This window comes from Eretmochelys imbricata, chromosome 2 (assembly GCF_965152235.1).
Source record: "Eretmochelys imbricata isolate rEreImb1 chromosome 2, rEreImb1.hap1, whole genome shotgun sequence".
Taxonomy (NCBI): Eukaryota; Metazoa; Chordata; order Testudines; family Cheloniidae; genus Eretmochelys; species Eretmochelys imbricata.
The window spans coordinates 249,766,250-249,791,804 of NC_135573.1; the positions used below are offsets into that span (position 1 = coordinate 249,766,250).

Genomic DNA, 25,555 nt, shown 5'->3' on the forward strand with positions numbered 1-25,555 from the left:
GGAAGGAGGCAGTGGAAAATCTGAAGCCCAAGGGCTTCAGCCCCAGGCAGAGGGCCTGTAACCTGAGTCCCAATACACAGGGCTGAAACCCTCAGGCTTTGGCCCCGGATGGTGGGGCTCGGGCTTCAGCTTTGGCCCTAGGCCCCAGTAAATCTATGCCAGTCCTGGTGACCCCATTAAAATGGGGTCCTGACCCTCAGTTTGAGAACCGCTGAGCTAGAGACTGGTGGCAAAATCCTGAGCCTGTTAAAGTTCATGGGTGTTTTGCCATTGACTTTAGTGGCGCGAGGCTTTCACCATGGATATTTATCCCTTGGAACAGGAGTAGCTTCCACAAATGTATGAATCTCAGAGTTCCCCTCAGGCAGCAGTTAAAAAGGCTCAGTTTGGCTGGACTGTGCTGTTCTAGCTTAACTGTTTGGTAAAGAGAACACTGGTACTAGGGTATTCTACAACTTCACATTACAACAAGGAAATCCCAATTCCCGCTGGCCAAAAGTTACAATTTTGATATAGGCCTGATTTAGAGAAATGTTGAGCACCCACAGCTCTAACCTAAGTGAATGGGAATTGTGGGTGCTCAACATTTCTCTAAATCAGGCCTATATCAAAAACTGTGAAATGATGAAAAATTATGGGCCTGATTTTTCAGAGATGTGGAGCATCCACAACTCCAGCCTAAGTGAATGAGAGTTGTGGATGCTCCGCATCTCTGAAAAAAACAGGCCCATAATGTTTCATCATATTGAGAAGATGAGGTTACTCACCTTGTGCAGTAACTGAGGTTCTTTGAGGTGTGTCCCTGTGGATGCTGTACTTCCGGTGTCAGTGTGTCCCGGCGCTGTTGATCAGAGATTTTCGGTAGCAGCGTCTGGTTGGGAGTGCGCGTGCGCAGTAGCAGTCTCGTGGCACTGCTGGTGCCTCGTCTAGCATGCGCATGCCCCCGACCCCTTCAGTTCCTTCTCTACCATGGAGTGTTTAGCTTATACTCTGAAGTAGAGGGAAGGAGGGTGGGGAGTGGAGCACCCACAAGGTGACACATCTCAAAGAACCTCAGTAACTGGACAAGGTGAGTAACCTTCTCTTCTTCTTTGAGTGCTGTCCCTGTGGGTACTCTACTTCAGGTGAATGTAGAGCAGTGCCCTCATGAGGACGGAAGGGACTTCGCAGCTGAGTTAATTGCTGAGGCTAGTACAGTGAGGTCTAGTCTTGTGTCTGAGCTTGAACTGAGAGTAATTGCGTAGTGGTTCGTGAATGTGCGTTCAGAGGCTCAGGTGATTGTTCTGCAGATGTCTAGAATGGGCACGTTATGTAGGAATGCTATGGAGGTAGATAAAGCTTTTGTCAAGTGGGTTCTGATGTCCGGATGGACTTCAGTGTTGTGTAGTGAACAGCACATATGGATAGAGATGGATATTCATTTACATCAGGGGTTGGCAACCTTTCAGAAGTGGTGTGCCGAGTCTTATTTATTCACTCTAATTTAAGGTTTCGCATGCCAGTAATACATTTTAACATTTTTAGAAGGTCTCTTTCTATAAGTCTATATATTATATAACAAAACTATTGTTGTACGTAAAGTAAACAAAGTTTTTAAATGTTTCAGAAGCTTCATTCAAAATTAAATTAAAATGCAGAGCCCCCCAGACCAGTAGCCAGAATCCGGGCAGTGTGAGTCAGCTCGCGTGCCGTCTTTGGCACGCGTGCCATAAGTTGCCTACCCCTGATTTAGATAATCTTTGCGTAGATATGGGAGAGCCCTTTGATCGTTCTGTTATCAACACAAAAAGTCTAGAAGATTTTCGGAAGGGCTTCGTTCTGTCCAGATAAAAGGACAAGGCACAGCAAACATCTCATGTCTACAGGACTGCCTCTTGAGCGTTAGGATGTGGTTCTGGATGAAATGTAGCTAAGTGAATCGGTTGGTTGAGGTGGAACGAAGATGATACTCTGGGCATAAACTTAAGATGTGTATGGGGGGTGAGCCATGAGAGACCCTATCTTGACGACTCTTTGCGCCGATGTAATGGCGACCAGGAATGCCACTTTCATAGATAAGTGAAGTAATGAGCATGTGGCTAAGAGTTCAAATGGGGCTCTGGTTAGACTTCTGAGCACGAGATTTATGTCCCATGCTGGTGTGGGTTCTTGGATGTCTGGGTACATGTTCTGTATGCCGGTTAGAAATCGCTTAGTAATCGGGTGAATGAACATTGAGGTGCCATCTACCTGTTGATGGAAGGCTGTGATGGCAGAGAGATGAACTCTAAGCGAGCTCATAACAAGCCCTGAGTTCTTTAAGGATAATAAATATTCCAGGATTAGTGGAAGCAGTGCCTGGCTTGCAGATATTTGTTTGTCCTGGCACCGTAGGAAGAATCTTTTCCATTTTTGGAGGTAAGTAGTACGCATGTTGTGTTTTCTGCTGTTTAACAACACTTGTTTTGCTTGTTCTAAACAGGTTAGTTCATCATGGTGGTGCCATGAAGGAGCCACGCCTTCAGGTGAAGTTTTGCCAGGACCAGAAAGAGGACTAGACTGTCCTCCTGCAAAAGAAGATTCCGTAGGTGAGGGAGAGTGAACAGCGTGCAGATCGCCATGCGCGTCAGGTAAGGAAACCAAGTCTGTCTGGGCCGTGTCAGTACTATGAGTATTATTTTGGCTCTGTCGGTTCGTATTTTGTGTATTACTCTGGAGATTAGAGGTATTGGTGGGAATGTGTATTGGAGAGGAGCATTCCATGTGAAGCATCCCGTAGGAATCATGTTCCTAGCCCTGCTCGTGAGCAAAACTTTGGGCATTTCTTGTTTGCTGGTGTCGCGAACAGGTCTATATATGGGGATTCCCACCTGTGAAAAAGATGATGTGTTATTTTGTCGTTCAGTTCCCATTCATGCTCTTGGGAAAACTATCTGCTTAATGTGTCCACCATTATGTTCAGTCAACCCGGGAGGTATGCTGCTGTAATAGTGATGTATTTTATGCACCAGTTCCATAGTTTTAAAGCCTCTGTGCATAAGGAGTGGGAACGTGTTCCACCCTGGAGGTTCATATAGAACATTCACGCAATGTTGTCCATCAGGACCGTTATCGTTTTGTCTCGTATAAGAGGGAGGAAATGTAGGCATGCGTTGCGGACCGCGCATAAGTCGAGTAGGTTTATGTGTTTTTGTGAGGGACCACGTGCCTTGGATGGTATATTGGTTTAGGTGAGCTCTCCATCTGATCAGCGTGGCATCTGTTGTGATTTCTATGGATGGAGGATCCTGTTGAAATGGGATGTCTGAGCAAATGGTTATTGGATTTGTCCACCATCGTAGTGAATGTAGAACCTCGGGGGTCAGTGTGAGTCTTTTGTTTAGGCTGTGATTTTGTGGAATACATACTGAGCTCAGCCATCCTTGAAGGCAGCACATGTGTAGCCTGGCGTGTTTTACAACGAAAGTGGTGGCCGCCATATGTCCCAAGAGTTGTAGGCAAGTGCATGCAGACACCCATGGGGTGGCTGAGACCACCGATATGAGGGACATCATTGCTGTAAATCGGGGCATTGGTATTGATGCTTTGGCCTCCACTGAGTCCAGGTGCACTCCTATGAAGTCTAATTGTTGTACAGGAGTTAAGGTAGATTTCTTTTCATTTATTTGTAGCCCCAGGGAGTGAAAGAGAGATATGGTCTGTCGAGTAATTCGTAATGTATCTGTCAGTGTGGTGCCTTTTAGCAAACAATCGTCTAAGTATGGAAATATCAATATTCTCTGTCTGCGCAAATGAGCACCGCTAGGGTTTTGGTAAAGACTCATGGAGCCTTTGACAGTCTGAATGGCAGAACTCTGTATTGAAAGTGGTTTTGTCCCACTGTGAACTGTAAGAATCATCTGTGAGCGGGATGGAGGGTAATGCTGAAATACGCATCTTGTAGGTCGAGAGCTGAGAACCAGTCTCCCTCTTCCAGCACAGGAATGATCGAGTTCAGTGCGACCATTTTGAATCTGTGGGTTCGGACAAATTTGTTGAGTTTTCTGAGATCTAGTATGGGTCTCCAACCCCCGTTTTTCTTTTGAGTCACGAAGTAATAGGAATAAAATCCTTTCCCTCTGTGTTGTGGTGGAACTTGTTCCACGGCCCCTAATTGTAGAAGATGATGTACTTCTTGTACTAGGTGCTCATGAGAAGGGTCCCTGAAGAGGGATGGGGAAAGGATGTGGGTAGGTGGGATGGAGGTAAAGGGGATGGTATAACTCATTCAAATTATCTCTAAAACCCAATGGTCTGTGGTGATAGAGGCCTACGTTTGGTAAAATGGTCAAAGCCGATGATGCTGGTGGTCAGGGAAAGTCAGTCAGACCCTCAACCAACATTTCAAAATTGCGTCTTGTTGGGTGGCGCTTGGGACGTCGCAGCCTGAGATTGGTTAGGGCGATGTTTCTTGGTCTGTGCCTTTGTGTCCAACTGGCATATATGGTCTCTACTGGCACTGCGATGTGTTGTCCCCGTTACGGTTGTAAGGCTAGTATCTGCGTCTCCTGTTAGGAAGCATGTAGATCCCGAGGGTCCCCAGTGTCGCTCTAGAGTCCTTCATGGAATGGAGGACCTCACCCGTCTTAGCGGAGAAGAGCTTTTCCCTATTGAAGGAAAAGAAGCTTTTCCCTACCTTGTTTTGAAGTTCCCTCAGGATACCTGATGAGTGTAACCATGATGCCCTGCACATAATTATGGCTGTCACTGTCGTGCATGCCGCTGTGTCCGCCATGTCAAGGGATGCCTGCAGCTGTGTTCTAGCAATAAGTTGGCCCTTGTTGATGATGGCTCGGAAGTGTTCTCTTTTTTCCTCCGGAATAACCTGGATGAAATCATTTAATTTGGTATAATTGTCGTGGTCTAGTTGGCGAGTAACGCTGCGTAATTGGCCGTGCGAAATTGAAGAGTCGATGACGATTAAACCTCTGTGCCCCAAGAGGTTTAATCTCATCCAGTCCTTGCCTAGGGGCATGGATTTGAACTGAGACTGTTTTCCCCATTGGTTAACAGTCTCCACTACTAAGGAGTTAGGTTGTGTGTGCGCAAAGAGGAAATCCATGCCTCTGTTTGGCACATGGTATTTCCTGTCCGTATACTTACTGATTAGGAGAATGGCGGCACGCGTTTGCCACACCATTTCTGCAGGTTCCATCAGAGCATCATTTATGGGAAATGCTATCTTCATCATGGAAGAAATGTGTAAGATCTTGAGTTGGTGTTGTGTCTCTGGTACCTCCTCAAGAGGAATGTTCTGATTCTGTGCCACCCATTGGAATAGCTCCTGAAAGTGCTCGAAGTCATTTGTAGTAGTGAGAGGCAGGAGCATAACTGCCTCATCAGGGGAAGAAGAGGAGTTGTGAGCAGGGAATATCTCTTGTTCAGTCATCTTCTTCCCTCTCCTCTGTTACCTCAGAAGGTTTGGGTACTGATGTCATTGCAGAGCGTATGGGTTTCCTGTGAGAAGTGGGAGGTCTGTGGAATTGAGACCTGTAGGCTGCCCAAGGGTCCCACTGCTGCAATTGAATGGGAAATGGCATAGGAGGGCACATCCATGGGTTAAGCAAGCCATGGGGACAGATCCCTGGTATTCTGTTCCCATGGTCTATAATGAGGTTCGGTGCCTGCTGTGGAGGAGCATCCAGAAGAGAAAACTGCCTCCTGCACATCTTTCTCCTCATCACTCGAAAAAAAGTCGAGCGATGGGAGATTCAGGTGCCATTAGTACCAGAGAGCAGGCAGTGCCAAGCAGTAGAGATCTGGGTGCAGAGGACATTTGCATGTTTGACGAGTGTATAAGGGGGATCGGTGCTGACATATGTGATGCTGTATCCTTCTGTGCCGCCTCTTTAGGTGGAAGTGAAGCCGGTGCAGACTTTTTGGGTGTAGCCTTCTTAGGTGCTGCGGGCTCCGATCTTGGTGGTTCCGTGGTCAGTGCTAATGACCTCACTGTGACAGGGGAAGCCATCACAGGCGGTTGAAGTTGCAGTACCATGCTCTTTGCAGAGGTAGTCGGTGCCGTGGAGGAGGATGCTGCTTTGTGCCTGCTACTCGACTCCTTTATCCTGCCAGCAGAGGTCCTGGAGTGGACGGTGCCAGAGGAGCCCGGTGCGTCAAGAGTGCTTACTCTGGAAAAGATCGGCACCACAGGCAGAGATCTCACTGGAGACTGCTTCTTTTATAAATGTTCTCGGGCTCGTGGAGACATGGCCCTTTTCCTCGATTTTATAGAGAAGTTGGCACTTAGTCTCTCCATGGAGGATGTGCCCGGGGTGTCCCTTGTTGCGCTTTGTCCAGGGTCTGATGTTCGAGTGAGGGATTTCTTCATTAGAATAAGTTTAAGGTGAAGATCCCTATCTCTCCTTGCTCTAGCTTTAAGATTGTTACAGTGAGCGCACTTCTGTGGTATGTACGACTCACTTAAGCTTCGGACACAAAGGGAGTGACAACTGAAGATTGGCATTGCATCCTCACATGAAGTGCATCTTTTAAGGCCTGGGGAGCCAGGCATATTTGAGACGTCCCTGGTGAAAACTGGGGGATGGGAAAATGAAAGTTTGGCTTTTTTAACAGCTATCTAACTAGATTTAACTAACTTTAACTATACTAAGTAACAGACTGTTAAAAAACAAGGGTAAAAACTAAGCTATTATTATTGGAAGGTTTACACTGACACCGCTAATGGACTCCATCTCAAGCCGAGGACAGTTGAGAAGGAACCGAAGGGGTTGGGGGCATTTGCGTGCTAGATGAGGTAACAGCGGTGCAGCGAGACTGCTATTGCGCACGCACACCCCCGACCAGACACTGCTACCAAAAATCTCCGATCAAAGGTGCTGGGATGCACCGACACCTGAAGTGGAGAACCCACAGGGACAGTACTCGAAGAAGGTTTTGTTACTGAACTAAAAAAACCTACAAATAAATACGCTTATCAAAATACTTTGGCATGCAAAACTATTGATTTGCAAATGGATATACTATATTAACAGTAAGACATAAAATGGGTTCCAATATAGACGCTGAAATATTCCAAATACAGCAGGATTAAAGTAAGGCCATTAATCTTTTAATATTATCCTTCACGAAAAAACGATAATTTTGCTGAGCAAGCAACCAACCAGTGGTGATTGTTAGGGTTGGGGATGCTTTTAGAAACTATCTAGGAGCAAAGTTTGGGCTGACAAAAAAGTTTTTGTGGATGTAGGTGCAATTTAGTTTTAACCCATCCTTTATTTAGTTAGAATTTCAAACGGGACTACTGTAGATCTTCCACTCAACTTTGAAACATATACTACTCGCCTGGGCATACATCAGATATTGCTAAGGGAGGGTAACATGACAGGCTGATAGATCTTGTTGGGTTGCCTTTTCTATCTGTTCAACTTTTGCCACTAGATGGTGCAAGACAACAGTGTGGGTACTTATGTATGAAGTCACAGTGGAAAGCATCTCAAAAAGGGCACACTTACAGAAATAGCTTTCATTTTCATTTTGAATATGTCAAAGCTACAAAACTTCCAAAAATAATCTTAAGTACTTTAAGAGGTTCTTTACCAAAACAATACATTTAAACTTCAAAAGAAATTGGCCTGAAGAAAATCATTACTCAGTGGACAATAAGCATAATATACATAATATACATAAATTACTCTATTTCATGTATTGAAACTGTGTTTCTTTAAAACGATGACAAAAAAAATCCAGGTGGAATAAACAAAGAACAAAGCCACCAGTTTAAAACTATCAACTGATAACTGATCTCAGACAATATCTCGTTAAAAGTTCGATACCCCTATGTAATGTGTTCTTTTAGGGAGAAAATATGTTCAGGGAAAAAACTCAGCTTGCTTAATTCACGTTAATATTCCTATAAGTAAAGCAAAAACAAAATTCCAAACTTTTACTTGTTTTATGAAGCTAGACACTTTAAAGATGAGAATAATTATTTTAGGTTTGCCAAAAAAATTTTTTTAAGTCCATCGGTGTAGACCTCTGAATTATTTCCTTGTGTCTGGAGCTGGTAATAGAATTGCTCAGGTGAGCATAATTCAATTCAATAACTATCGTTTGCCCACTGCAAAGAGATTTCCAGACATGTTAAGGAATGGCACTGAAATAACAGAGATTTTACTTTAAAATACAATTATGAAGGCTCAGTGAAAATCATAAAAATGGTACAAAGGCAGAACTAAAATCAGGATGCTATGGTTATTAAACTTGAAGTCTCCTCATGTGGTTTTATTTCCCAGATCAGGGCTTTGGGATGTCAACTAGTTTCAATTAAAAGTGAGATACTGTCCTGCTTGAAACAACCCACTTCCCTCAGTGTTTCTTAACGGGTTCAAATGATAATGTCTGGCTTTTTATGTGCTTTTCACATAAGTAGAGAAACGTCTGAACACTTACCTGCTGGGATGCCATAGGTCAAACAATGAATTTTATTTATTTGGATGAAACTTTGTTCCTTGTTTGATAGGTTTCTTTCTGAGATCCTGTATTTCATATTTGTCTGGGTATTGTAAGTTAGTACGCCTTTCTTCCAAGTGTCAGAAAGGAAAAAAGCTCTCTTACTTCTGGTGCATAAATCCAAGAGCAACACTCTCCGAGTTCACTGAGGACAATTTGTGGTGCAAAGAGGCCTTAAAGCAACTGGAGGCAGCCAGTGGAGAAGTCCCCCTGTGCAGAGGAACTTTCTGCTGGTGTAAATCTGGCAGAACCACTGGTTCCTATACCAGCTGCCCCTCCACCAGAGAAGGTGGAAGAAAGGGTGTTTTGAGGCATTCTGGGGGCAGTGAGGGGATATACATATTTTAAGACAAGGTAATGTTCCCTCTACACATTGCTGTTGTGAGGGGGGGAAGTGGTCATCTTAAGTTAGCATTGTTGGCTTTGCAGGGGGTCAGGTAACCTGGGGGGGATCTTTTGGCTCCCCTCCTACCACGGGTCCAATCTTCCCAGAGAACTGTGAAAGAGCACTTGTCATAAATATAAGGGGAAGGGTAAACCCCTTTGAAATTCCTCCTGGCCAGGGGAAAGCTCCTCTCACCTGTAAAGGGTTAAGAAGCTAAAGGTAACCTCGCTGGCACCTGACCAAAATGACCAATGAGGAGACAAGATACTTTCAAAAGCTGGGAGGAGGGAGAGAAACAAAGGGTCTGTGTCTGTCTGTATGCTGCTTTTGCCAGGGACAGAACAGGAATGGAGTCTTAGAACTTTTAGTAAGTAATCTAGCTAGGTATGTGTTAGATTATGATTTCTTTAAATGGCTGAGAAAAGAATTGTGCTCAATAGAATAACTATTTCTGTCTGTGTATCTTTTTTGTAACTTAAGGTTTTGCCTAGAGGGGTTCTCTATGTTTTTTAATCTAATTACCCTGTAAGATATCTACCATCCTGATTTTACAGGGGGGATTTCTTTATTTCTATTTACTTCTATTTTCTATTAAAAGTTTTCTTGTAAAAAACTGAATGCTTTTTCATTGTTCTCAGATCCAAGGGTTTGGGTCTGTGGTCACCTATGCAAATTGGTGAGGCTTTTTATCCAACATTTCCCAGGAAAGGGGGGGTGCAAGTGTTGGGAGGATTGTTCATTGTTCTTAAGATCCAAGGGTCTGGGTCTGTAGTCACCTAGGCAAATTGGTGAGGCTTTTTACCAAACCTTGTCCAGGAAGTGGGGTGCAGGGTTTTGGGAAGTATTTTGGGGGGAAAGACGCGTCCAAACAGCTCTTCCCCAGTAACCAGTATTAGTTTGGTGGTGGTAGCGGCCATTCCAAGGACCACGGGTGGAATACTTTGTACCTTGGGGAAGTTTTGACCTAAGCTGGTAAAGATAAGCTTAGGAGGTTTTTCATGCAGGTCCCCACATCTGTACCCTAGAGTTCAGAGTGGGGGAGGAACCTTGACAGCACTCTTTTAGGGTATGTCTATACTGCAGCTGGGAGTGTGCTTCTCAGTGTGGGGTAGCTCTGGTCAAGCTAGTGTGCTAAAATACCTGGGCTGAAAGGAACATGGTCTGAGTTCAGTCTAGAAGGTCAAGGCCAGAAGCACCAGTCAGTACTAGTGGGATGCTATAGAGGCAGGCTGAAGTCAAAGTTGATGAGCTGCACCAATTCAGTATCAAGTGAGTCAACCGTAGTAGAACCAGAGTCAGGGAGAGGTGTCAGGAGCAGAGCAGGGAACCGTGAAACAGAAGTAATGCTACGTATCAGGAGCAGGGCTGGGTCCAGAAACCAGGAGCAAGGCAAGGTATCAGGTGTGTGCAGCAAGGTCTGTGTGCAGCAGCAAGCCAGGGATCCACCTAGTTGCACAGACAGACTACAGGTGTTTCCCCATGGCCTTGAATAGCATGCCTGGGCCAGTCAAGGAACAGAGTTGGCTCTGCCAGTCAGGACCTCCATGGACAGGACATCCAGTGGTGCTTGATCCCATAAGGCTCACAGCCTGTCAATCAGTGCTCTGTCAGAGCCATTGGGTGGTGGTGTGGATGCAGCACTCAGTGACCAGCACATCCAGGTTCTAGCCCCATGGATCCTCACACCACCATCCGCTCTCAAACGTTGCCTGATCAGGCTTATCAGGGTGGGTCCTGTGGAAGGCCTCCACCAGTTATGGGGCATATATGTGACTGGCAAACGCTCTTCAGAGATGTATTCCTCCCAGTCCACCAAGTACCACAACTTGCCTTGTCTGAGTTTGGAGCCCAGAATGGCATTGACAATGTGCTCCTCATGACCCGGACCTTAACAGGTGGAGGTGGTGGCTATACGTGACCAGATAACAGGTTCTCTGTGTGCAGTTTCAGGAGCAAGATGTGAAAAACAGGATGTATTTTAAGGGACTTAGGCAGCTGAACTTTAAAGGGTATATGATTAATCCACTGGCAGATCTGATGTGGCCCATGATATTGGTGATCCACCTTGTGAGACAGCCTGCCCACATGGAGGTGGTTGGAGGATTGAACACTTTTTGTTCAGTTGTGAAGGCTGGGCGTTTCTATCTCTGACGATCCACATGCTGCTTATAGACTTCCTTGGTGTTACTGAGATGACCCTTCAGCTGCTTCTGAATGTGGTGAAGTCACTGGACCATATCAGTGGCTGCAGGGTTTTGGGAGCCTGTCAGCAGTGCAGGGTGCAACCGGGGATGAAACTTGTAGTTGGCAAAAATGGAATTCTGGCAGTTTCACCTGCTCTTCATGCTCCGTCCCTAGACCTAACCCCCTGACCAGGCTAAGAAGGTAATCAGCTTGCTGACAGGAGAAGCTTTGGACTGGTTCTCTCCCCTGCTGGAGCCAGATGATGTGATGTTGACAGTGTTGGGGATAATTCCTCCAGACCTTCTCCACCATCTTCAGTGATCTCCATCCTACGCATATGGCTCAAGCCATCCTTTCGAAGCTCTGACAGGGTCAAGGGTTGACTGTGATCCTATGCAGCGCATTTCCGCTGACTTATGGCAGACATATAATGGAGTGAGGCAGCCCTACTATACCAGTTCTGAACTGAGCTGAGTGAGGAAGCCAAGGACAAATTAGCCTGCATGGAGCCTCCGATGGGCTTGGAAATGTACATTGACATATATATCTGGATTGATAGCCAGCTGCGTGAGTGTCGAAGGAGAAAGGAGGAGCTGCACTGCCACCATGCTCATGCCCCAAACTGCCAGCCCCAAACCAGACTCCTGAACCCATCCAGGTTAACCCAGAGGCAGCTGACCATTGATGAGAAGAAGTGACGCTGATGCACTAATTTGTGCCTTTACGGCAGAGACAGAAGCTTTCATAACAACTTCTGAGGCCTCAAAATTCTTCCTCAGACACTCTTCTGTCACAGCTCAGGGCACTTGATTCGCCCTTGATGGTCCAGCAGGCTCCTCAGCCATCACCTCTCTTGGATGAATACCTTGGGACTGAGATATTTCCAGGTTGAAGAGTTCCATTCCTACACTACTATTTCCCAAAAGATGAGTGCCTAAGCAGGTTTGCTTCGCTTCTCTCCTCAGCGACGGTAGTCAGTGTAATTGCCAACACATACAAGTTACCACACAGTTCTTTCTAAGCAAGCACTTTTGTTCTTAAGGTAAAAGCATTACAATGAAAATACTCGAACAATAAAATAACCTACACACATTAACAAAGCTTCCAGAGATCACCTCTAACAAGGGCTCTGGTTGGTGATTAGTCCTTCAAACCCCACCCGGGGGTATTCCTGTGATCACCAGTTCATAACAGTTTTTGCACAGACTAGCCACCGAATCTTATAGGGTCTCATTGGGCCAAAGACCCTCCAACCCTTCCCTAAGGATTGGGACCGCCCTTGGACCAGAGGTGCTGTTTGTCTGCTGAATCAGAAAAAAAGCTCTGAGTCAGTTTTAACTCAGACCTGTTAATCAAACATTCTCCCTTTGTCTGTTGGTCCCTGAAGAATCCATTCTGAACAAGGAGATGCAAGCCTCCCTCCAGATGCTGCAGGCTCTCTGGAGGTGCTGCCTAATCACCCCACAGGGCTTAGTTCCAGGGCTTAGTTCCTGGAAGGCTGTGGTCCCCCCTCCTGTGGAATTACATACACTCCATCCACAGTACATAAACATTTGCATTTTTAATACAATGAACTCCTACAAAACTTAATTCAAAAAGGTTTGTCCAAGATATTGTCATACCTATCACACCACCTACACTGTATGGTGGTCTAAAAGGGGAAGAAGTCTCCTTTAGCTGGAAGACTCAAACTCCTAACAAAACAAATGACGGAGTTCACTTTCCTCATCGGACAAAGAGGACTCTGAGGAAGAGGAAAGCATTTTCCTATTTTTTTTTTTTTTTTTTAAAAAAGACTGTTTGAATTTATTAGTCTCATCCTTATGTTCTGAGTATTTTACAAGAGTGTTTAGTTTCTTAGCTGCCAAACCAGGAGCTAAAGTAAAGAAAGAATTAGAGTCAATATACATAGCTATCTAGGAGGAGCCTTTTCCCATGAGACCTTTTTTTACTAGCTGCCATTTTGTGCACTTGAGCCAGCAGTGAAAAACCAGGCCAGTGTCACTGCAGGAGCTAGCTCTTTATCAGGAGCTACTGCTATTTTGAATGGCCTGGTACAGTGTTCCTTCCCCTAACTAGGAATCCTAATGAGTGTAACCTCAAGTTGACTGAAAGTCCATGAGAACTGAGAGCACTTAGCACCTTGTCGGACTGGACCTAATGTGTTGGTAATAGAATTCCAACCTCTCTTGCTGATAGAATCCTTACTGAAAGTGACTTTCACTGTAGATAATGTCTGTGCCACAGCTGCTGGGTGGGCACTGTTATGAAGACAGCTATTTACAATGGTAGATTTATGGTGCATTTATTAGGCACTAATTCATTAGGAACTAAAGTGGTTGTTTAGCTGAAAACTAGAGATAATGTACACTCGACATATAGTATAAATTAAATACTCAGCTCTTTTCCAGTCAAAGTGAATTAGCCTTACCTTAATACAGTTAATTAGTACTCAATGCTTAAGCAAGCTCCGGTGATCAAACACAGCACAGAATGTATTTGTCTATATGAGGTTTATTAACATACTGAAGTAAAACTAGAAAAAAAAAACCCTCAATACTCAAATGCAGAAGATAATTAAAAAAATCAATTAGTCCTGCAGCAATTACACTAAAATCCAGAGGGTCTCATTCTTCAAGGCTAAACTGTTCTTTATCTAAGTATAAACAAGAACACTCAATTTTAAACAACCTGACAGAATTTCAGTTAGTTACTCAGAGGAGCATTTTATGTTCAACCTTTCTTTTGAAGATATGCCTACAATTAACAATCAATAGTTACTATTGTACTAACAATCCTTGTTACTATTAACCGCACTTCTTTGGTAGAGAATTTGAAGAAAATAAACTCAAACTCCTTGACAAGAATGCACTTGGTACAATTTTTTTTGTATTAATAGTTAGAGCTGGCAGCATCTCCATCAAGAAAATCTTCCTCAATGCTCTTTCTGGCAGCTTTTTGTTTTTAATCTCTCCACCTGCTTGTTGCTCTACGTTCTCCACTAGATGTTTGGCCTACTTTCTGAGTGCAGATGGACCAGATATGTTATAGATCAGAGACTGGAACCCTTCCATGAAATAACTTTTTAAAATGGGGGTTGAACTGTTTTTTGTTTGTATTATTAAACCCTCAATTTAAATGCTCTGAAAGGAGTAATTCATGCTATTGGACCAATACTTAAAACAAAACAAAACAAATAGCAGCTTACTGTCACAAACACTCATGTTTATAAGTAGAGGCAACCACTTCGTATATATTGTGACCTTAGCAACCAAGTATCAATAAGTGATAAAACTAAGTCCACTGATTGGACAGTTCTAAGGCAACTGTAAAACACCTGACAAGAACATTTGTAGATGGACGAAACTGAGAAAATGCTTTCCCAAACAACAGAATATTAGTTCACTGCTTTCAATTTTGGAGGTTGTTACACAGACATGCATAACTCTCAAATCTCACATATTGATGTATAACCCAGAAATGAATAGGTCAATGGGTTACTTTTTATATGAATTATTATTTACGTTAGGCAACTGACCACCTTTCAATGTGATTTATGATCCCCAAATTTGAAGATACTACTTTAAGAATGTAACAGTGTCAGGTTCTAAGATCCTGCAAAATGAAGAGAAATGGATGATGGAACAGTAGAAACAGCAGCAGCAAGATGAAGCTGTACACTGAAAGTAACAGAACCCAGACTTGCTGCAAGAAGGAGCATCGGTACCAGGAGTTACAAATTCCAGGACTGGCTGCTGCACAGGCTCATTAACCATTTCATTAGCTAGGCTGCCACTAAACTCAGGCTTTCCCTGTCTGAACTGAGAAATGAAGAGGACCCAGAGGTCTACCTGGTCACTATTTAGTGAAAAACTATGAGGCTTACTGCATCTGAGTGTGACGAAGAGTTCCAAGTTATCTGTTTGGCCTCCTTTCTTATAGAAGAGTTACAAGCTAACATCAGGCTCTGAAAGAGGATGCTGCTATAGATTACAAGAATGTTAAGACTGCTATTTTGGACCGATTATAAGTAATGTAGGAGATGTAAAAATTCCATCTGTCTTACCCACTTTTCATGGGTAGATCTCAAAGCACTTTACAAAGGAGAGCAACCACTCCTTTGCTTAAGCTTGAGACCCTAAGAGCAGGAGAACCAAAGGACATCCTGATATTGGAGTGTTAATTGAAAAGTCTGCTTGAGAAAAACAACGGTGTTCCTAAGACTAGACTGCTCTTATGATTCTGCGGCTGTTCATAGCTTTGCTGCTCAGAACCTTGTGGGCAATAGTGAACTTGACAAAAATCAGGTCAGTTTCCAACTCTTACTACTTGGGGAAGATCAGAACAGCAGAAGACATAGTATTAGAGATACTCAGTGAGGAAAAATATTCCTACTATTATAAAATACTTTGTTCAAGAAATTGACTAGGATATTTGGGGCAATTTACTACTAGAACTATCAGACATTTTATCAACAAATAAGCAATGCTGACACAAATGAGAGTCATTTTTTGTGTTTTTGATAAGTATAGGATCAGTTATTATTCACTCCAAATATTGAAATAGTCAGAATCACAGTGCCTCTTTACTTAAAGTTGGACAAACGGCACTTGTTACACATGTGCCTTATCACTTTTACATCCAAATATGAATGTAGTAGGGAAATTAATGATTAACTTGTTAAGCTGGGAAGGAAAAAAATGCCACACTTACCTGTGCCTCCCCAAGGTCATTATTCACCACAGTAAAGTTTAGCCCAAGTTCTTCTACATCCCCTTCGTAGCTCTTGAGAAAAAGCAAATTTTTGTACATTTCTGGATCTAATGAAGCCAGATGATGAATGTCCACATCAGCACTTGTCCCCAGCAACTTTGAGAGGAAAAAACTAGCAAATGGCAGCTCTACCAGCATATTTTCATACAGTGCCTAAGAATAAAAACAATTAAGAAAATGACATTAGCTTTCATTATGGGTACTACAAAGACATTCTTAATATCCTTTATCATCTATTCCTTACATTTCTGTAACTTTCCCCTTATTTAACGTCTGAATAGAACCTCTTGGTGAAAAAATAACCCATGTACTGTATCTATTTACGTGCAACTGTAGTCTGAAATTTTAACAATCCTGCTGTTGAAATATCATGCTTTAAAACTTTACAAATAAGTTATCTGCCCATTGCAAAAGCCATAGCATTTTCATACTCTAACAAATATTGACACTATGAATATAACAGTCGCTGGGAACCTGTTAGACACCATCATTCATTTACAAGAAAAACAAGGGTTATCAATGCCAATATCACCTCCAGAATGTCTTCAAATCAGATGAAAGATATCTATTCTATGCCATTAGTCAACCCATACAGATGCGGTGAAGCAGATTCCAGAGTTTCCATTCTTACCCTCTAATTTGCCAGCCGTTTCAAAGGTAAAACGTGAGTGTGATTCTACTCTGAAAAATAACTATCTAAAAACTGCTTCTTCTTACTAATAAACAGCAAATCTTCATTCTTTCTGTACTCAGAGTCAATGCTGCATACTTTGGTGAACGGAATACGTTACTACTTTTTACTCCTGTTAAACTGGAAGAAATAACATAGCTAAGAAAGAGAGAAATGACTGGATTCTATTCCTTATTGTGCATCATCAACATGATTTGCTAATTTCCAATTTCAAAGCCTACTAGCCTATGCAATATACTAAACTAAAGTCACCAGTGGGGCACAGGTGCAATCAAAGGCATAAGTTAGCCTGGCTAAACATTTATTATTGTTGACGTGAGAGTATGAAAGAATCCATCTTGATTTTAAGTTCGCAGTATGAAGCAACATTAATGGATGTTTATTTTTATAAACTGTAAACTGGAAGTATTTGATCTAGAAATTGCGACGCCTACATGGAACTCCACCCATCCATTTTTTACTGAGTCAAACTCTGAAATGCAATTATACTCTACGTAAAGTCCATGCATATTCCCCCAAATATACAATCCTGTCAGTCAGAGAAAATATGCAATGATAGCCATCCTCAAAAAGGGGGAGAAGGGGAAATGTGTGGAGGGAGGGAGAGAAAGATTAAAATTTTATAGAGGTGTTGGCGGGGGGAAGGTGGAGAGAAGGGAAAGCACCCAAATGTTATACACATTTAACATAAAAATAGATAAAAATGTGCATCTTACATTCAGACCTCCTCCTACTGTTCATTAGCCACATTAGCATTTTTCTCTAGACCCCAGTTCAGCAATCATGACCTCAGTATTTCCCACAACATCAGTGCAGAGAGAATGGGGAAAGGGGCATCAGGAGGCTATTACTGACAGTTTCCCTTTCTGCTGTTTGAAAGTTTAGCTATTTATGTGTTACTCAGTTCCTCTGAGATTGCTGTAGTATTTAGAAAAGGAAATAATATATAAGCAAGGAAAACAATGAAAAGCACTAATCACCCAGTGATAGCCTAACAAAGGTGTTAAAGAAAAAACCCACACAATTGCTTAAACTTTAGAAGGAACATTTTTTGGTTGTCCTGTTAGATTTACCATTAAGAACACACGAATAAGGAGTTCAAAGCCAAAGGATGTATTATACATATAACTATATGATTTATTCAAGGTGTGGAAGTCGAACTCTGCATTTGTGTAGCTGACTTTAAAAGTGAACTAAAAGTGTAAATCATTAATTTGCAATGTATAAGGTCACTATTTGCCATTCCTGCATTAGTAACAATAAAACCATTGTAATTCCTTAAATATATCAAAGCTACCTGAATTTAAAATGGAATCCCATCTATGACTCATAAAATGTAAATGCAGAGGTGTTTTTTTTCTTTTTTTACACAAGGCAGGTTTAAACCTTTAAAGCATTTAATATACAAAGACTAATAAATGATAGCACTAAAAACCATGATCACATCAGCTAAATGGATTATAAATTAAATTTCCATAATCCATGCGACTGAAATACAAATGTAGGCATAAATCAAGGTATTTTCTAAACACAGGTTAATTACACAAATTCAAAAACTGTCTATTTTTTATGCAAAATAATCCACTTAGCATTTTTCATATTGGTCTTAATTCTTAGTCACTCGCAACACTTGCTCCTAGAAACCTATCAATAACTCTATGTCAAGAAAAAATAGCAATAGGTATATTGAAGAAACTTGTATGTTATTTTTCAAGTGTCTGTCTTTTATGAGTGTTTATTGCCAGAAATTGTGCCAAAATGATCTGAAATAAAAAGGATTAATTGTAGTAGAAGCCTTTTAATATAAGTGAGTGCACTAGCAATGCAATTAATGCAAATCGTGATGCTATCAGGAGAATAAATGTGAACAACATCACAGGCCATTTCTGTTTGCTGCCAAATAACTTTAGTAATTTACTACATTAAGAATCAATAAAAAAAAATAATGCTTTTCAAATGCATCACTATCAATCTTCAGGTAGTTCCAAACTGAACATTTATAACAATCTAAAAACTATATAAAACATTTTTAAGCCACCTTGATTGTGCAGGTAGGTGATAACTTTAATTGCTGCTTATGTTAGCCAAGTGATTCTAAATATAAAAAGTAAAGTACATTTGTAAAAAAGGTCAAATAAATATTCTAATTAGTGTAAAAGCTAAGTTTTGGTATTGAATGTCCTAACAAAGTTTTAGAAAAAAATGCAGAGAACTCTCTTTGATAACTTAAGTGACAATCAGCTTCAGTCCTTCCAAAGAGGAGAAATATAGTAAAACAAAGCCAACATTGCACTGAAGTGGCCATATGCCCTACTCTGCAGGAATCTGCCTAGATTGTGAACCTTTATCTTTCAACCGCAGATTAAGAGCAGCAACCACCTGAGGGAAGAAATTAGTTTACCTTTGAGATGGGATATGTTCTAACTCCTCCTTCTCTTTGACCACAACTCTGATGTCTCCTGTTCATACCCGGGCGCATGAGACCAAGGAACCATAATGGCTGATCCAATTACAAACAAACAAACAAACTCACTCCCTTGCTACTATACAAGAACTCTAGTCCTTCATTCAGCCAAGCTTCCTTTAGCCCTTAATGGTTGGCTCTTTTAGAATCCATTGGAGGATGACACCAGTGCTTGGGAGGTCACGTGCCCTAGTTTCCGATGTTAATTTTCCCTTTAATTTACTCCCTTGCATTGGCTAATCTGTCATTATCCTGTAGACCTAGGAGCTGCACATAATTACAGAAAGGAAAAAACCCAAACAGAAACTCATGAAAGAAGCAAATTTAGCCTATGACCTGAGAATGAATAGATTATGGGCCTGGTTTTGCTAGATGACAAACATCTTCGAAGAAAATGAAAGCTAAACAGTGCCTCCCAGGATCAGGCCCAATCTTGCCCCCACTGATTTCAAAAAGAGCAGAGGTGGGAGCAGGTCCTTTCTTGGATTGGGAAAACTGCCAGCAAAACTCAGCTCAGGCGACTCATTTATCATTCCTCATATTTTGAATCCTAGTGCTCAATCCTGCAACCAGATCCCTGCAGGAAGACCCTTGCACTCATCCAAAGCCCCACTGAATCCACCTGCTTAGAGATATTGCAGGATAAGGGCCCAAGTCAGCACTTTCCTGGTTGTCAAAAATCAACATACCATAGAAAGAAATGGCCATTCTACATATACACATACGAAGTGTTTTTTTAACGTAGAAGAGGATAAGATATTTTCTCAAACATTGAAGATATCAAATACCTTAAATGGGTAACAAATACATTCAAGCAGATGTTATATAAAACAATCAAAACCATAGCTCTGAGATGTATACCATACTTAAGCCAATATCGTCTCATGGAAAACCAGAACTGATTTTGCACCTGTCTGTAATTTTAATGACTTTTTGTTAGCATATCAATTTTTCTTAAATTTCTGGTTGTAGGAAAAAGCTTTTGTTTGTTGTGCCTAGAGTCTTGGATACACTTCATTTGGTTGACTACGTTCTTTCTCATCTACTGCTTTAAACGGATACAATATTCTCCCTCATCTTCTGTACCTCTATTTTTGGATAGTCTTGCTGGGGTCATTATAATGGTTGCCATACTGCATTACAGAGATTAAATACCACAGCATTATACTATATGCATATTGTAGCAATTTTATAGGAACTGTGTAAATAGTTATGTTCATTTTAGGATGTAACACACTTCTATTGAAATACCATAAAAGTAGTAATAAAAATTTACATTTCTATTGTGCTTTTCATCCAAGGATTTTGCAGTTTTACAAATATTAGTGAATTTATCCTCCCAACACCCACCTGAGGTAGGTATTATCTGTTATCTATTTTCCATAGCAATGGAAAAATGAGGCACAGAGAATTTAAGCAACTTGCCACAAGTCACAAAAGTCTGTAGTGGAGTGAAATAGTCCTGGGCCTTAACCTCAAGGCCATCTTTTCACCCTTTATAATATTAAATAGTTACATTTACATTTATTACTTTATGAGTGACACCCAAAGTGGAAAAATTTAATTGAAATTCTGATGGACATTTGTGGATGGGCAGGAGATGACAGAATGTCATGGAAACAGCAGAAGAAGATAAGTTAACATGCTTTGAGAATGCTGTTTTTATCATGTATCATTAGAATAATCCTCAGGGCAGGGACTGCGCCTTTTCTATATTCAGCACAATACTTAGCACATTCCACAGATCCTAAGTAGGGTGACCAGATGTCCCGCTTTTAAAGGGACAGTCCCATTTTTGGGGACTTTTTCTTATATAGGCGTCTATTACCCCCTACCCCCTCTCCCGTTTTTTCACACTTGCTATCTGGTCACCCTAATCCTAAGGCTATGTATATCGTCCATTACCCTACTACTTAGGCACTACACAGGCACATTAGATCTGTGTATTATGGTCAGAGGCAGAAAGACAGCTATGATGGAAAAGCTCTTCCAAAGGGAAGTTCTTGTGTGGTGTTCTAATATTGGCCACACTTTGAGCTGATCTAGTCATTTCAGTGTGTAACAAGTTAATATAGAATGTTTAAAGGATTTGGTAGCTTGGAATAACAAAGCTTACATGAATGTTAGAGCATGCTGATTAAGGATCCAACCCTGCAAAGCAGATACATGCATGTACCCATGCACCCACACTGAGTGTGATGGGACTCCAGGAAGGGGTCTGCTCCAGTGAATTTGTTTGCAGGATTGGGGCCCAAATAGGTTCTCACTTATGATTCCTAATACCTTCTGTATGAGGAAAAATGATTTATGATTACTTCATATACTCCCCATTAACCCTTTATAACCTACCACCACTTTAAAAAAAACACTGACATGATAAAAGTAAAAAACACCTAGAAAGTGGGTGGGGTCTTGAGGGCTCACAAAGGAAAATGACTGAGTTTGAAAAGTCTGGTCTTTTAAAACAGTCATTTCCTTCATCAGCCCTCAAGACACCGGGCATCTAGAGAGTAACCTTTTCTAAGTTAGCCATTCGTAAACAGTTACTAAATAATACCTAGCATTTTTATAGTGAAATTCATCTTCAAAGCCGTATAGGACCACTAATAAAAATGAGAGAAAAACAGAGAATCGTTAGTATTTTCTCCTACCTTATATTATTTATATTCTAGTTATATTTCATCCTATTCACAAATCCCTGTTTAAAATAGCCTAATTCTTTGTGGCCTGGTTAAACAAAAGTTAAATGTGAAGACTGACTGCATAAAAAATAATTCAAGGTGTGTTTTTTCTTTATCATGACTCACTGCCCTCTCCTTACTCATTTAACCTTTTTTCAAAACTAGTATTTTCTTATTTTGAAGCATGAAATCATTTCTTGTAGACATGAGCATAATAAAATTTTTGAAAGTGAGGAAAAGTAGATTAACATATTGCTTTTAACACAATTATGGAAAAACATAAATTATAAAACAAGAATATCAGTCGTGTGTTACTATTTGGTTGCTGCAACCCATTGCCCTTCAGTCTGTATTTCAATGAATGCAATCAATGCATTATATTATTGCAGTATAGGAAGACCCACTCATGTCATTCTACAAATGGAAAATCTGCTATATAATATTTTTTCTTTTAAATATTGATGTACTTTTTTTTGGCCACTACTGCATAGCTCTTCTGCTTCATAAAACATAAGGCCAAGACTTTACAGTACAGGTGCCTAAAGTTATGTCTTAAATTCATGTTTAGGCACCTAAACAACTGGCCCAATTTTCAAAAGTGCTGAGTATGCAAAAGGTTCATTTTGGTTCAATATGCTAATATTTTACTTCTGGAATTCTAAGTTGAAATATGATTTTCAAAGGATATAAAATAAGATGAGATTGGTGGTCTCAAACTAACTCCTGCTAGTTATTTATTAACATCACAAAACCACCACAACATACCACAGCACTATTAAAATCCTCAGATCTTAGGAGGAGTAAAGTTTTCAGATAAAGCAAAGTCATTTGTAAATTGGTATTATCTTTGATTTCTTGCCTGCTGGAAATGTTGAAGGTCAGCAAGTACAAGTTCATAAAAGCTCCAGCCATTTTGAGTAACTGAGTGTTTCGGTTGTGGAAAGCTTGCTTGTCAAATTTGCTGCAGTCAATGTAAAAATCTGAAATTGATTAGAAGTTTGTGATAAGCAGAGAATGTACTAGTGACTGACTGATTAACATTATCTTAAAAATCTAGGGATGTGGTTCTTAATTGTATATCATAGCATACATTACCAATGAAACTATTTGAGAATTTCTGCTAAAATGATCAAGTCATTTTGATTCATAAATGATGATTCACACCAAAGAATATTTGTATTACAAGAATAGTAGAGAACCATTTTTAATCACCAAAACAATATACAGCACTTCACATCTACTCACTATCAGGGAGTGTTATAATGGGGACAGGCAAACATCATTCTAACTTACACTATAATTGATAGCTAAAAGTAGTTTAGGAGTACAGGTCAATCAAATGTTGACTCACCACTTACCTCTAAGGCTCCCTACACCTGTCATCATAAGTCCTTCCCCCAGGGTATTACTTCAAGGGTCGAGAGTGACATATGACCGGAAACAAGGGGTATTATGTGACCCCTCTAAGAACTCCTCCCACCACCCTCTACCAACTGGAGTGGGTTTCAGTCCTGTAGGACCTCCCCAAGAGTGGGTTTGACCAATCAGGGCAAGTTCAGAGACAGGGAGACCCATCCAAAAGAGAGTCCTGTGACACCTCTAAGAACGCCTCCAACCACCTTCTTCCAATAGGCATGGGTTTCACTCCTTTATGCCCTCCTGAAAGGGAAACATGTATAAATTGCAATAGGCATAGAATGAGGATCTAGGCAGAACCCTCAGTCTCCAGAGCTCAACAGTTGGCTGGTCAGCAGTACCACCCCTGAAGCCCCATCGCTGTGTGGAATAAGCCATCTTGTTTCAAGAGCATATTTTTCAGAAATCGTGGAAACACTGAGGGGAAAACATGGCCTCCTTCATTTCCCCTATGAGAATTACAGAATACATTTTAGCTCTGAGGGCACTCAGTTGTCTGTGGAGAAAGCACTACGTCAGCAACAGTCCTGAGGAGCAGGAAGCTCTCGAGGGGAGCCCTTTGGGCCAGCCATTGATGGACATGTCAGAACCTGACCCCGAGTCTCAAGCACTCATGAGGCAGACTGACTAGCATGATGGCCACTGAGCATAGAGGGGAAGAGATAGCTCAGTGGTTTGAGCATTGGCCTGCTAAACCCAGGGTTGCGAGTTCAATCCTTGAGGGGGTCATTTAGGGATCTGGGGCAAAAATTGGGGATTGGGCCTGCTTTGAGCAGGGGGTTGGACTAGATAACCTCCTGAGGTCCCTTCCAACCCTGATATTCTATGATTCATTCACCCCCATGGAGGAAGCTCATTGGAGAAGATGAATGGCAAAGATGTTGCTCACGTAAATAGACTATAAAAAGTGGTGGTCAAGGGTGGGGTAGGAACTGACCTAGGGTTGCATAAATCCAAAAAATAGTGGACTTACAGCTGTTTCTTTTCTGATAGTCTCGACAGCTCAATGACACCTTTCTAAAGGACCTGGAGATGCTGGACAGCGCTGCAGCAGAGAGTGAAGGTGAATCTGATCCAACTTGTTTTTGCTGAAGATCAAGCCAACTTGTTGAAGAGGACACAAAGCGCAAGGAGGAAGATGGATTTAAGGAAGGCCCTTGGCATAGCACTAACAGCCAGTACCATGCTGTGAGTGTAAAGGAGTCGTGCAGTCTACTGTACGCATTTCTGTTTATGCTGTCCTTAATCACTGTTTTAGGGAGAAGCTTTTTGAAGACTGTGAGGGCTGTGTTATAGATGCACCAGACCAGCTGCATCACAAAACTGTATGAATTGGACTTCAGAGAATAGAAACAGAATGCACAAGGCCCTGTGTGCTGACCTGTGTTTGTAAAGCTTATTAAACACCATTATTGCCATAGGTTATGCAATGCAATGTCTGTGCTTAACCCAAGAAAATTTAGCATCAGGGACGACCTTGGTAAATGCTGTGCACAGTGCTTGAGATCCTAACGGTGTTTTAAACAAAATTACCAAACCGAAGGATACCCACTTAGTGCATTATATTGACTGCTTGACCCACTCAAAAAGTTACAGAACATTGATTAGGAAAACGACTAACTGTAAGAAATCTAAAAGGATTAAGTTAGAGAATAGTGAGGGGAGAAGCATGTGATATACAATATTATAAAACTTGGTATCTGTAAATAAAAGTATCTATTGAAAAGGTATTTGTGAGTATCTGGGTTTCTGTAATAAGGATAGCATGGCCCTTAAATAAGATGAAAGTTTTGATGGGGCATCTCAGGTTGTTTTCAAGGGTTGTGTGTCTTCTAAATAAAAATAGTTTGTGAAAACCCAGCTATTGTGTCTTTAATAGAAGAAACCTATTTACAGCAAAAGGCTGAAATGCACATAGTAGAATCCAGGGGAGGAAAACAAAAATGAGTTTAAAGCAAAAAATATTGTATATTCTGTGTAAAACATAGATGTTTGAGACATGTATTTGAGTACAACACAGTTGATTCAATATCATCGAACTACAATGGTTTATCTATGACCTACTGAAAAAATGGGGTTGTGTGGAACTACTGACTTCAGATGTAATCACAGACCCATGTTTCCTTAACGTTCCACCAGGGTTATGCATATTAGGCCCTGCTGGGGTTGGAAAAATTATCAGTAATTAGGTTTGATGGGTATTCACCCACAGTAAGGTGCGGGGAGGTAAGCTCTGTTAATATTAAATTATATAAAACCTCAGGAGTTTGTAGATTACTATGGGTCAGTCCTTCTAGTAACTCAAAGTCATTTCAAGTTTAAAAATACTATATTTTCAAAAATAAACAATGGTTTAACACAAAAATGAAATTTTACAAGGGTTCACAAACCTCCATTATATTTATAAAATAAGAATATGCTGTAAGAAAAATCAAACAATCAAACATTTAAAAGCTATGAGTATTTGTAGGGTG

At 41.3% G+C, this 25,555-nt stretch overlaps 1 protein-coding gene across 2 annotated transcripts in view; it reads right to left on the reverse strand.

Annotated features, from left to right (window-relative positions):
* Positions 1 to 25,555, reverse strand: part of UBE3C (ubiquitin protein ligase E3C) — a 170,883-nt gene that overhangs the window by 16,165 nt on the left and 129,163 nt on the right. For both annotated transcript variants that reach the window (XM_077808366.1, XM_077808367.1), the window contains one exon: positions 15,770 to 15,982. In XM_077808366.1, coding sequence (XP_077664492.1) covers positions 15,770 to 15,982 — 213 coding nt within the window. The remainder of the gene's footprint in view (positions 1 to 15,769; positions 15,983 to 25,555) is intronic.